General features: G+C 40.5%; 1 protein-coding gene across 11 annotated transcripts in view; it reads right to left on the bottom strand.

Annotated features, from left to right (window-relative positions):
• Positions 1-12,426, bottom strand: part of EYA1 (EYA transcriptional coactivator and phosphatase 1) — a 274,101-nt gene that overhangs the window by 97,605 nt on the left and 164,070 nt on the right. For 7 of the 11 annotated variants that reach the window (XM_014606895.3, XM_014606896.3, XM_019498676.2 and 4 more), the window contains 3 exons: positions 7,559-7,636; positions 2,992-3,061; positions 2,459-2,604 (listed from right to left, as the gene is read on the bottom strand). In XM_014606895.3, the coding sequence (XP_014462381.1) occupies positions 2,459-2,604; positions 2,992-3,061; positions 7,559-7,636 (294 nt within the window). The remainder of the gene's footprint in view (positions 1-2,458; positions 2,605-2,991; positions 3,062-7,558; positions 7,637-12,426) is intronic. The other 4 variants (XM_019498677.2, XM_019498678.2, XM_019498681.2 and 1 more) reach the window with 3 other exon arrangements.

Genomic DNA, 12,426 nt, shown 5'->3' with positions numbered 1-12,426 from the left:
TAACTACATCAAGTGGAAGTATTTACAGGGTCCTACATATTTCAGCTGTCATAATGAGAGTCAACTAGAGATGGAATTATTCAGCCTAACATTATTTCCTATTCTAGGCATAGGGAACACCAGCTCAGACTGATAAGTCTTAACTACCAATATAATGGGTAAAAGAAAACTTTTAAAGTGTGTGCTTATATATTACTGTATTTACTGGAATACAAGATGAGTTCCCCTGCAATCAGCAGGGGGGAAAAGTCCCTCGTCCTACATTCACATACAAGGAAACCACATTAAATATATTGTCTATCTTCAAATTGCTGCTAAAAGCAGTATGTGCTCAGTACTGTAAACCAGCTCTGAGGTTGGTTAAATGCAGCCAACAGTGAGCATGACTATAAAAACACGTAACTTGTATTGGGCAAACATGCTGATGGGAATCTACCACGAGGATAGGTCAGCGCAACCCATTTGAAGAAGATATACAGTAGTGCCCCAGCGCAGTCCCCCTCAGCACCTACTCCTCTTTTTCAAGTCATAGTGAACCACTAGATTGCATTCACTTAGACTTCCCCTTCACTCCTACAGCTAAGCTGCACCTTTCTTTCCCATTTCCAATTACTCCTGTTTATTTACCAGCCTTAAATATCTGGCAAACATCACCAAATGGGTCCGCTAACGGTTAACACAGAATACCTGTCACCCCCTCTCTAAGCCTGTTGCATACAATTAGTGTGGCCTTGCCCTCCATGAGATAAAGCCAGACCAGGTTGCTCTACACCTCATTTGCATACAAAATTGTGGAACATCCCAGGACTCATGACAAGAACACCTGGTTCCAGTTATGAGAGGGGTCTAATTAGCATGTGGATCCTTTGTTTGGGGTACCTGGAGTACACACACATACTAAGCAGTGCTGAGCTGTCAGATCACCATGGCCTGAAATGCTGTCGACTCTGGTGGGGCCCAGGCCAATGAACTATATAGTAAATCATGAGCTTTTTTACTTTAGGCTAATATCATACATAATTTGTTTTATATATAAATAGGTGCTAAAGTAGTAGTTAAAAGTGTATTTATGGAGTACCTGTGCTAAAACTTGCAGCAATTTCCAAAATAGTAAAATACATCAATTCTAGGGGAACTAAGGCTATGGGTACTATATGCAAATTACTGAAACTATGCGTATTTCAAGGTCAGTTTTTTCAAATTTTGCTTTACTTCTATGTGCTCAAGGGGAGCAGGATCTGGCAGTAAGGAGGGGGTAAAGGGGCTACTTGACCCCCCCCCCATTTTATTTTCCCAGTGTAGCAGAGGGAAGGGGACAAATTCAAGACAAACCTCCAATAATTAGATTCTATATGTGAAAAATTATATCTAATTTATATTTTCCATATATACAACCTAAGAGGGCCATCTTATATTCAGGGTCATCTTATATTTGAGTAAATACAGTAATACCATATATATGGTGTGTGTGTGTATACATACGTATATTACAAAATATATCCCAGAGACATATGGATCATATATTTTCAATATACTCTAAGAAGGTGCACATTTCATACTTTTAATGGATTTTCAATGATGAAATGTTATGTAGGCATTAATGTAATGTAGACATTAGACAGTCTAGTAATATTATAAGTGGCCAGGTTGGGTTAGTAGCTGCTTGAGATCACCTAAAATGAAGAAAAAGTAAGTTATTTTTCATATTTCACCTTTTAAATCTGCTGCTTCTGTGAGATCTTTCCCTTGAGCTATTACCTTGACCACTTCATTTTTTGCACGGGACTTGTCAATGTTACATAAAGAATTACATCTGTTCAATTTTTTTTTTTCCTCTTTGCATTGTTTTTAAAGCACTAAAGACTTCCAGAACATCTGAAATTAAACTCTGGAGGTCAGATCTTCAGCAAATATAAATCAGTATAACTTGAATGATTTCACTGGTGCTAAATTAATTTGTACTAGCTGAGGTATAAAGACCTTTATTTATCATTTTATCCTTGTTTGCAGTTGGAAAGCACAACTCCTACTGAAGTAATAGAAACTGTATTTGTGTAAGAGAAAGAAGTAGGTGCTTAAATTCTCCTTTTCTCCTCTTGTCTGCTTCTATCAACAGTGATACTTTTATTAACCTCAATTTATAGCCTTAGTTCCTTCTATAAGTAGTATTCAAAAATAAAAATAAAAGATAAAAACAGTGTTGTATAGGAAGTTATGAGACTTGATACAGAACTACCTTCATTGCATTTGTCATGTACATTAGTCATTAAACTACAATAAATACATGAATGTAACATTCCTTATTCCAAAAGGGAAATTACATGCAAGATTTTTATTATTAGAACGTACATAAATAGCTAGTCCATTAAATACTAAAAGCTATGCTTTCTAAGGGTAACACAGTCCTCTACAAAAATGTTTACCTCAGAAATAAAATAATACTGATGTTGACTCTTACCATACGAAGGGATTCCATAGGGTTGGCCTGGCTGTGGATACGTGGCATAAGCTGTAGCTTGTTGCATCCCTGTAGTAAACTGCGTCTGCCCATATGCAGCCATAGTTTGTGAGGAAGGGGTAGGAAGAATATGTGGGTATGGTCTGCTATTGATTACAAATGATAAAAAAATAGGAAAGCCTTTGAATTAGAGACAGACAAGCAAGTACCTGTGCTAAGCATTAAATAATCCGGCTATCTGATTAACCATACTCATAAGATTTTATGAGAGAACAAAACTTTCACAATCCATGCAAAGAATAATAATAAGGCAATAATAAAAATAACTCAATAAGAACTTTTCTAAATATTCTTTCAAATAAACTCTTAAACTAAAAGAATACAAATCAAAAACTTTCTCATGAGCAAGCTTTGGTTTAAATTATGATTTAACAGATGGACCCAATTATGACTCTAAATGAAGCTAAAATCTGCCTATTTCAATTATTATTACCATTATTTTTATTATTATTAAAAAAAAAAAGATGTCATACTTGGAAGGATAAATCTGTGGTGGAGAGAACTGGTGTGTTTGTCTTGGGCTGAAACCACTGCTTCCAATTGCTGTACCAAAGAAAAAAGAAAGCACATAAAAGTGTATTTAAAACAGAACGAAGGTCAATATTTATTTTTTGCTAACAGAATATAATTAACTAAATTATGACTAATAATCTTAACTAGACAGTAATATTTTAGTAGTGACTGGTACCAGTACAGGAGTGCTCGATATTAAACAGCCTTTCTGTTCAGTCACAGAGAAATAACTTAATTATTTGCTTGCATGCAGATAATATTTTCAAGGCAAACACATTATTTCCAATAAATGCCAATGAAAACACTTTACTGAAAGTGTTTCCTTCTTATTTTCAGAGGATTGTGATATTTTAGTGTAACATTGTATTAACTTTTGGAATATTCAAAGACCTGTATTTTATAACAGAGTTTTAAGTATGTTTCCTATTGAAAACACATGGACAGTTACAGAGCATGTGCCTTTTTTCAAAAAAAGTTCGGTAATACTTATGATATATTATACCTACTTGTGATTTTTTCTTGCACTATCTACTTAGTTATACTTGTAGGCTATGAAAACCTTTAGTATTTCATAAAGATGCCATGATGAAATAGCGGATGAAACACTTAAGTGTGGGAGATGAAGAAGCTAACCTATTTTTATTCCAGAAGTTCATGCATTACCGGTTCTAGATACCCATTTGTGAGTCCACAACAATCACTGCTAACACAGGAGTTTTAAATAAATCCATTAGAAGAAAAGCTTTTGACGTTTTAGGGCATCAAAGAGAAAGGAGATCAGGTATATTTGCTTAGGTTGGGTCTTATGTCCACATCATTATTTGCAGATGTACCAACAATAAAAGCATTTTTCTTTCTGATTGCTATTTGATTGCCATTTTTACTTCACGTCCCAAGGTCAATCTTGAATCCCTTGCTGGGAAAAGGTCAATTTCAGGTGCTGAGATCTCTGTAAAAAGTCTTTCCTGGCATCAGAAAATACCATGCCCTTTTGTTAAGTGCTTGGGAACAAACAAGATATGGGCAATACAATTTCCAAAGATAGTCAAACCAAGCAGATTCTTATTTTGTAAGATGGAAGTGAAGACATTTGTTTTCAGTACTACAAGTACATAATTATTTCTATAGGCATGACCATTAGTGAGAAAGATAGCATAAAGAGAATTTCTCTTCTCATATTTTTACATCAGCTGTTTCAAGCGAAATGCAAGTATACCCCAACTCTATAAATTTACATTACATGTGCTTATTATAAGAGTCTTGAAATAATTTCCAGTCTAAGTGTGTTCTTACATACTGTGCTTTTAATCACCTCTGAAAAATAGTGACAATAATTAAAGTATCATCTTTCACACAGCAGTTTAGTCTATTAGCTAATGGAATTAAAGTCTTCCAAGGATTGTTAAGGTCCATGTGAGGGGCTCAACTGTCCTTTCTTATCCGGGCTCTGTTTGCTGCAAGAGAGACTGTCAGGAAGCCAATTATAGCTCCCTGATCTGGTGCTGGTTCCAACATCTGAATAGCTAGTATCTGCTGTGACTCCCATCAACATGCCTTACATCAGCAGACAATCAATAAAGCAGGGCTCTGTTCTGACATAACCCACATCTCACATCTTACAGGCCTCATGAGTAAGAGGGCTAGAGATGAAGGTCTGGTATAGGAACCAACTTTGCTGTGTTTATACCAATGGGCAGTTATTCTCTGCCAGAGAAATCCATCCCTTTCACAGCATTTGAAGACCTCAAATAGGGTGGAGGATAATGGTAAATCTATCCTTATTCAATTCAAAACTGTATTCTTTGATCTCTAAAAATATTTTGGGTGCACTCTTTGGTCAAATCAGCATAGATACCTGTGGCCTATATCAACTAAGGCACATTATCTGGTCAATTTTAAGTGGATCTTTAAAGTCAGCACGTATCTGTAACAATCAGTGTAATTACCATAGCTCTATTATACCTCCCTGCAAGCACAGCTGTAACTTGTACATTTGGAAGTGGGTCCAAATTACAAATAAGAAAGAGAAACACACAGGCTAGGGACAAACATTATACATAAACTGGTTTAAGTGATCAGAAACTGGTTTCAACCTATATACAGAACAGATGTTCAGTGCACATAAACCAGTTTGAAAATGGCTGAAATTAGTTTGAGCTAAACCTGGCTGAATGTAGTATCAGACTTAACTGATTTGGCTCAAGCTTGTTTATGCAATGTCTGACCCAGATCCCTTGCTGGTTTAGGATAAACCAGATAGCCCCAGCATCTCACCATGCTCTCTGGGCTGGGTGAGGCTCTCTGCTCCACAGCAGAGCTGGCCCCTCCCCTCTGCTCCCTGGCTGGAGCTCCGGCAGAGACCTGCAGATACAGCAGGGTCTGCCTGGCCTCCTCCTGCCTTATCCAGTCTTGCTGCTCACTGTTTAAGCAGGAATCCCCCCCACCCCCAATATCCCGAAGCACAGACCCCAGCCCCAAGGCCCCTAGATATGTGGTATGCTAGCTAATGCTGAGAGGTGTCTGTGTGCATCTCTCTCTCCAATTTCACTAGGACAGGTAGACAGAACACTGATTGGCTATTTGGATCTAATTAACAGGTCAGCTGGTAAGCTATTTAAAAAGAGTTGGAAATAATGGAGAGAGGCTATTGTTTTGCTGATGAGGTGATAATCACTGTTATCAGCCCCCTGCTGGCTTGCTCACCTGCCAGTTTGCTGCAGACAGTACAAAGAAGCAGGAAGAGGGAGATTGAAAACCTCCGTATCATCAACAGATGCATGCACTGCACAACCCCCCTTACCTCAGAGGGCTAGCAGGGGGCTGGGGGCTGACAACACTTCTGCCCTCTTGCAGCCAGTGAGAAAAAGCCTGGGACCATGCAGTCAGACCTCTCTAATCAGAGGTCCTGCGGGGGCCTGGCCATGCCCCCCATCAGCTCAGTACTGTGCAAGGGAAAGGAGGGCTGCTCTAGCACCCCCTTCCCCCAGCTTGTAGCCTGAGCTACAGTAGGCCTGAATTTCCTCAGTCCAGAGAGAATGTCTGTCCAGTTAAAAACGAGTTCAGCCTGTTCAGGTTAGACTAACCTGCAAAGATTGAATCAATTCAGGCTCAGGCTTTTTGAAAGTCTGTCCCTAGCCACAAGGAAATTTGGAACAGGTTTGAATTCAAACATCTGGGTACAAAATCCATAGATAACCCTTTTTATATCAGGGATCCCTTAGCACTAGTGGAAAACAAATATATATGTTACAGGGAATACCTGAAATTCAGTACAATCATAAAGATGCACTGGACACCCCAACAACTTTACAAATTTGCAGCTGCTCCCAATGATTGTGTTAATCTAGGATTGTGTGAATTTTAGTACCAACCCAGAAGCTTGAGGCAACAAGATGTGATCACATGTTCATCTGTGGCTCCCTCATCACCAGACTTCCAGGATATATGTTATATATGATCTTGGAAGTCTGGTGATGAGGGAGTCACAGATGAACATTTGATCACATCTTGTTGCCTCAAGCTTCTGGGATGGTACTAAAATTCACACAATCCTAGATATTTCATTTGCCCTTAAAGCAGATAGTTCCATACTGGGACCCACACCCAACTAATGGAGACTACTGTCATATCAGAGAAGACTGACACACAGAAATTCACTGATTGCAAAATGTTATATTTTGCTATATTGGAAAAGTAAATCCTACTCTAAAACATGAAGACTGGCATACTGGAAGGAAGGTTTTGTAGGAAAGGAATGCATATGATAGAAAGTAAACCCCACAAAAGAGAGAATTTCTTAGAACTTTAAGAGACTTGAAGCTAAATCTGTCTTCCCTTTGCTATCTCACTGCCCACCATTTTTTCTCCTGCAATCTACAACCTTCCTTGTGCTTTTTTTTCTCATTTAGTTTTGTTTGATGTGCCATAAAAATCTTTGTAACAGCTGAAAATGACAGTTAATACCTGGAAATTCAAGTACTGTATGAAAATCGCAGTATACTCTCATTTCTACTGTACAGTATATAAAGCCTCTGAGCCTTTGTAGGAGATGGTGGCATTTAAATTGCATAAATATAATAAATATTTTTATGAGCTTTCTGCATTTAAGCACATAACATTTGTTTGGTTGTAGTAAGAAAAAAAAGACCAAAATGTCAATAAATTATAAATATGAAAAAGCATGAATGAGGAAAAGTCTCACTTTACCTGAAAAACACACAAGTGTATGAAAATACAGAGATGACTGCCCTCAGAAAATGAAACAAAGAATTAGCTTGTGTCAATTTCCCAAGGGGAACTCTCATTGCAGATACCAATGGATATCAAAAAGGCTGGTTTTGCATTCCTTGTTCAGGAAATATTCTTACTAACTTAAATTGTCTGAACAAGGAATGCAGGATCAGGCCCAAAAGAAGGCAGAAATCGCAAAATTAGCACAGCCCTTTATTTTGAATTTCTGTAGACTACCTTTAGATTGTAAAGGGATGAAAAAAGATAACTGGAAAAATGCCTTTATTTACTCCTTACCTGATCCTGAGAAATTGTCTAAAGACCCGTCTGCTGTAGTAGTAGCAATCTCACTGCTGCTCATTGGTTCTGTTTTAACTAGAAGTATAAATAAAATATATTCTACATACACCTAATATTTGTACACGTATACACATATGTGCATGCATGCATGCGCACACACATGCACGCGCGCACACACACACACACACACACACACACTAGTCACAAATAGAATTGAAACAGAATCTATTAACAAATATTTTAAATTCTTTGTATGCCTCTATTTTTCATTTTATATATTCAAATGATTTTAAAAAATCTATTTCTGTTCCCAAGAAATAAAAGCCACTGTAACAAACTAGAAGATATTGTTCTGGACAATAATTATGTTGAATCACAATGCAACTCTGACTCCTCTTAATCCACACTCAACAGTCTATAAGAAGCTGTATTTCAATAAGCAGAGAGTTGTTGTTTCTAGGCTGAAGAACAACGTTTTCAGCAGTGATCTGAATGAAGCAAACACTGAAAATTGACTTAATAGGCTGGTAAAAAAAATCTTCTATTCAAACTATTTTTTGAACCAGAACCAGACATCATTTTTAAATGCTGAAATCTTTGATTATTCAGAGAACTGACTCCCTTAAAATTAACAAAAACCTAAACTGTTTCTGTATTAGAATTTTGGCCGGAAAAAAGCTAAATTTTTCATTGGGCAAAAGTACTGTTGTTCTGACCAACTCTAATTTCTTCCTCAAAGTGGAATTTTACTCTCTAAATGACTATGTAACAATAGCAACTTATTCTGCAATGATAAATACACAGAGGAAACAAAGTCATTACTAGTTACTTTATTGCCAACAAAGTTATTATTATTTATTCCAGTTTGTAGTGCAGACACAACACAACATTTTTGGAACAGGACTTTTTCTGACTCATTCTTCCTCATGAATCAGTCAATTAAGCTCGCAGTTAAGAGACAAAAGGGACAGACTTCCAGTTACTCCAGTCCAGCCTCACCAAAGGTATAACCTAGATGCTCAGACTGAGGTAAGGGTGAGAAGTGGCCTTAAATTAGCATGTGTACTAAAAAGATTAAAATATAAAGTCAGAGCTTTGTATAAGAATTTATTAAGACTAAACAAGCTACAGAGTGAGACTATAAAGTTCCACTTTTACATATTTGCTGTTAACAGTATACCTCTCACTAAGCAACTGCTGCATATCTACAGCCTTGATTCTTACTGATTTTGCCTAGGATTTAGAATTAGCATTGGCAGAAAGCCATATGGAGCTTGTAAACTGAGCATGACAGAACACAAGAGGAGTGTTCCTCTTCTGATTTCTACATGTGCCTCTCTCTCTGAGACCTTCTGTGTTTCTTCATGCCAGGAAAAGTAGGAGCAGTTGTGTATATACGCATAATGTTAATATAATTTATTCAAAGGACAATAACTAGATTGACAAACTGATTTTTGTCCATAAAAACTGCAAGCTTCTCATTTACGGCACTTGATCTTGGTAAGTAACCTATCCCCAAACCCTTCAATATTTCTAATATTCTTAGCTACTCTCTTTTCACTCCCATGCAGGATTTTTTTCCCTGGAATACCCATTTCAAGTAGATCCACATTCAGCCCATGCAGAATTTTATAACTTCTAGTGAGCTTACAATATATGAAAAAGTCACCAGACCTAACCTAAAGCAATGAATGGGTTAGAAAATATTTAGACAGGCCATTTTCAAAAAAGTAGCATCTCCTCATTAAATAAGAATGTTCGTTCGGAATTGAACAAAATTTTCATTTTTTTTTCTTTGATTGGGTTTTGGGATTGCTACCATAGCTAAACCCTAATGATACATACTTTACAGGTTATTGGAAGCCCTAGCTACTTGTATTCTCTTTGTCCTATAGCAAAACAATAGTAGAGCTATAGTTCAGTGTAAAACTAACACGAGGGCTCTTATGTTTAATTTTATAGCAAAATATAACCCTATCTGAAGAGCTCAGAGTGAGGAAAATGAAAGAGTAGGGCCAGAATTTAGGAATCTATCTTACAAGTCATCCAAGATGGGCCCCACTCCAAGAGTGGCAAAATTGTTAGGGCCCTGGATTTGGAAGATACAAAAATCTAGAACTCCCTCCTCTGAAAGACTACAAAACCTGGCACCCTCCTCCATGATCTCTAAGCTGTTTACATTTACACTTTAGACAGCCATTGATTTAAAAAAAACAAAAGAAAACAGAACAACTGTTCTGGGGAGAGGGATTTAATGGTAGGGGTCTACTACAGACCCCCCAACCAAGGGGAGGAGCTGGACCGGGAATTTTCGGGCCAGCTTGCAGAGGCACTTAAGGCAAGGGATGTAGTTGTCATGGGTGATCTAAATTACCTGGATATCTGCTGGGAGGAGCGTCAGCCAGGCCGGACTGTTCCAGGAGGTTCCTGGCCAAGATACAGGACCTCCACTTAACCGAGGTGCACAGTCCCACCAGAGGAAATGTCCTGTTGGACCGGGTTTCAAGACGGACCTGGTCCTGGTCATAGGCAATGATCTGGTAAGGGGGCTCCAGGTCCTTGACTACCTGGGTGATAGTGATCATCGCTTGCTGGAATTCATCATCCAGCGCAGGGTGTCAAGGGCCTGCAGCAAGGCTGTAGCCCTAGACCTCAAGAGGGCCAAGTTCAAGGAGTTGAGGAGATTGGTGGGAGAGGCAGGTCCAGATGCTCTCCACCCCAGGGTGTTGAGGGAGCTAACAGGGGTTATTGCTGGGCCCTTGGCACGGCTTTATGAGCACTCATGGTGCTCGGGCCAGGTGCCAGATGATTGGAAGATAGCCAATGTGGTCCCCATCTTTAAGAAAGGGAGGACCCGGGCAACTATAGGCCTGTCAGTCTTACCTCAATCCTGGGGAAACTCTTTGAGGAGATCATCAAGGAGCACATCTGTGATGGGTCGGCATCGGGGATGATGCTCAGGGGCAACCAGAACGGTTTCATTAGGGGCAGGTCATGTCAGACCAACCTGATTGCCTTTTACGATCAGGTCACAAAAGCATTGGATGCAGGTGTCACCGTGGATGTAGTCTTTCTGGACTTCAGCAAGGCCTTTGACACTGTCTCCCACCCCATCCTCATTAAAAAACTAGGCGACTGTGGCATCGATGCCCACACAGTCAGATGGATTGCTAATTGGCTGAAGGGTCGTACTCAGAGGGTGGTGGTGGATGGGTCATATTCGACCTGGGGGGAAGTGGGCAGCAGAGTCCTCCAGGGCTCGGTCCTTGGGCCTGCACTGTTCAATTTCTTTATCAGTGATTTGGACGACGGGGTGAAAAGCAACCTGTTCAAATTTGCTGATGATACCAAAATTTGGGGTGAGGTGGGCACACTAGTAGAGAACGAAAGACTGCAGAAAGACCTGGATAGGTTGCAAGGGTGGGCTAACAAAAACAGGATGCGTTTCAATACGGACAAGTGCAGGGTGCTGCACTTGGGCAGCAGTAACCAGTAGCACACTTATAAGATGGAAAACTCCCTTCTTGAGAGCACAGAGGCAGAAAGGGATCTTGGAGTCATCATTGACTCCAAGATGAACATGGGCCGACAATACGAGGTCACGGTCAGCAGGGCTAACTGGACCCTATCGTGCATCCACAGGTGCATCTCAAGTAGGGCCAAGGAGGTGATCCTCCCCCTCTACGTGACACTGGTCAGGCCACAGCTGGAGTACTGTGTCCAGTTCTGGGCACCCCACTTCAAGAGGGATGTGGACAACATTGAGATGGTCCAGAGGAGGGCCACCCGCATGATCTGGGGACAGCAGGGCAGACCTTACAATGAGAGGCTACAGGACCTGAACCTGTTCAGCCTTCACAAGAGAAGGCTGAGGGGGGACCTTGTGACCGTCTATAAACTCACTAAGGGGGACCAGAAGGGTTTGGGGGAGACCTTGTTTCCCCTAGTGCCCCCCGAGATAACAAGGAATAACGGCCACAAGTTGTTGGAGAGTAGGTTTAGATTAGACATCCGTAGGTACTACTTCACAGTTAGGGCGGCTAGGATCTGGAACCTACTTCCAAGGGAAGTGGTGCTGGCTCCTACCCTGGGGGTCTTTAAGAAGCGGCTCGATGCCTACCTGGCTGGGGTCACTTGAGCCCAGTTTTCCTCCTGTCCAGGCAGGGGATCAGACTTGAAGATCTACAAGGTCCCTTCCAACCCTACTTCTATGATTCTATGAAAAAAACAAAACAAACAAAACAAAAACAACCCACAGAAATAAACCTGGTAGCAGGGACCAGAACTTAGAATTCTTCCTACTTCTCAGGAAAAATCAGTGGTGTACTGATGGTGGGGGGCCCCCTAGGGAGTACTCGGTCCTCCGCCAGCACTTACGGTTTTGCTGCCGATACTTCCAGGCTCGGTGATTGGACACTGGGGGACCCTTCCCCGCTCAGTGATCGTCTGCCAGGGGACCATCCCTCACCCCGCACAGCGATTTGCCGCAGTGGGGGAAGGGGAGGCGTAAATGCAAGCATCAGCCCCCGGGCTCCGGAGACCCATGGTACGCCACTGGGGAAAATTCCCTACAAAATTGCGTCCCCCCACCCCCGCAGAGGGAAAACTGGCGTACAAAGCTGTATTCTCACTTCTTTGCTCTCTACCTGCCTCAATGAATCTTGCACTCTTGACTGCTTTGTGGCTCAGCTTTGCCTAGTCTACATTATAACCTGGTAACTGGGGTCTTCTTCTGGGAATTGAGAAATGTAAGTTTAAGTATCCTCAAGTGGAGGAAGACCTAGAACCCAGATTTGCCTGGTTAGCGCTACTAGGCAAAAGGTATCAAGGCTAAGCTAGGTACCTCCCCACTGCATCTTCTGAAG

The sequence above is a fragment of the Alligator mississippiensis genome, chromosome 3 (genome assembly GCF_030867095.1).
Source record: "Alligator mississippiensis isolate rAllMis1 chromosome 3, rAllMis1, whole genome shotgun sequence".
In the NCBI taxonomy this organism is placed as follows: Eukaryota; Metazoa; Chordata; order Crocodylia; family Alligatoridae; genus Alligator; species Alligator mississippiensis.
The sequence above is the reverse complement of the archived record's forward strand: the minus strand, read 5'-3'. Positions and strand labels throughout refer to the sequence as shown.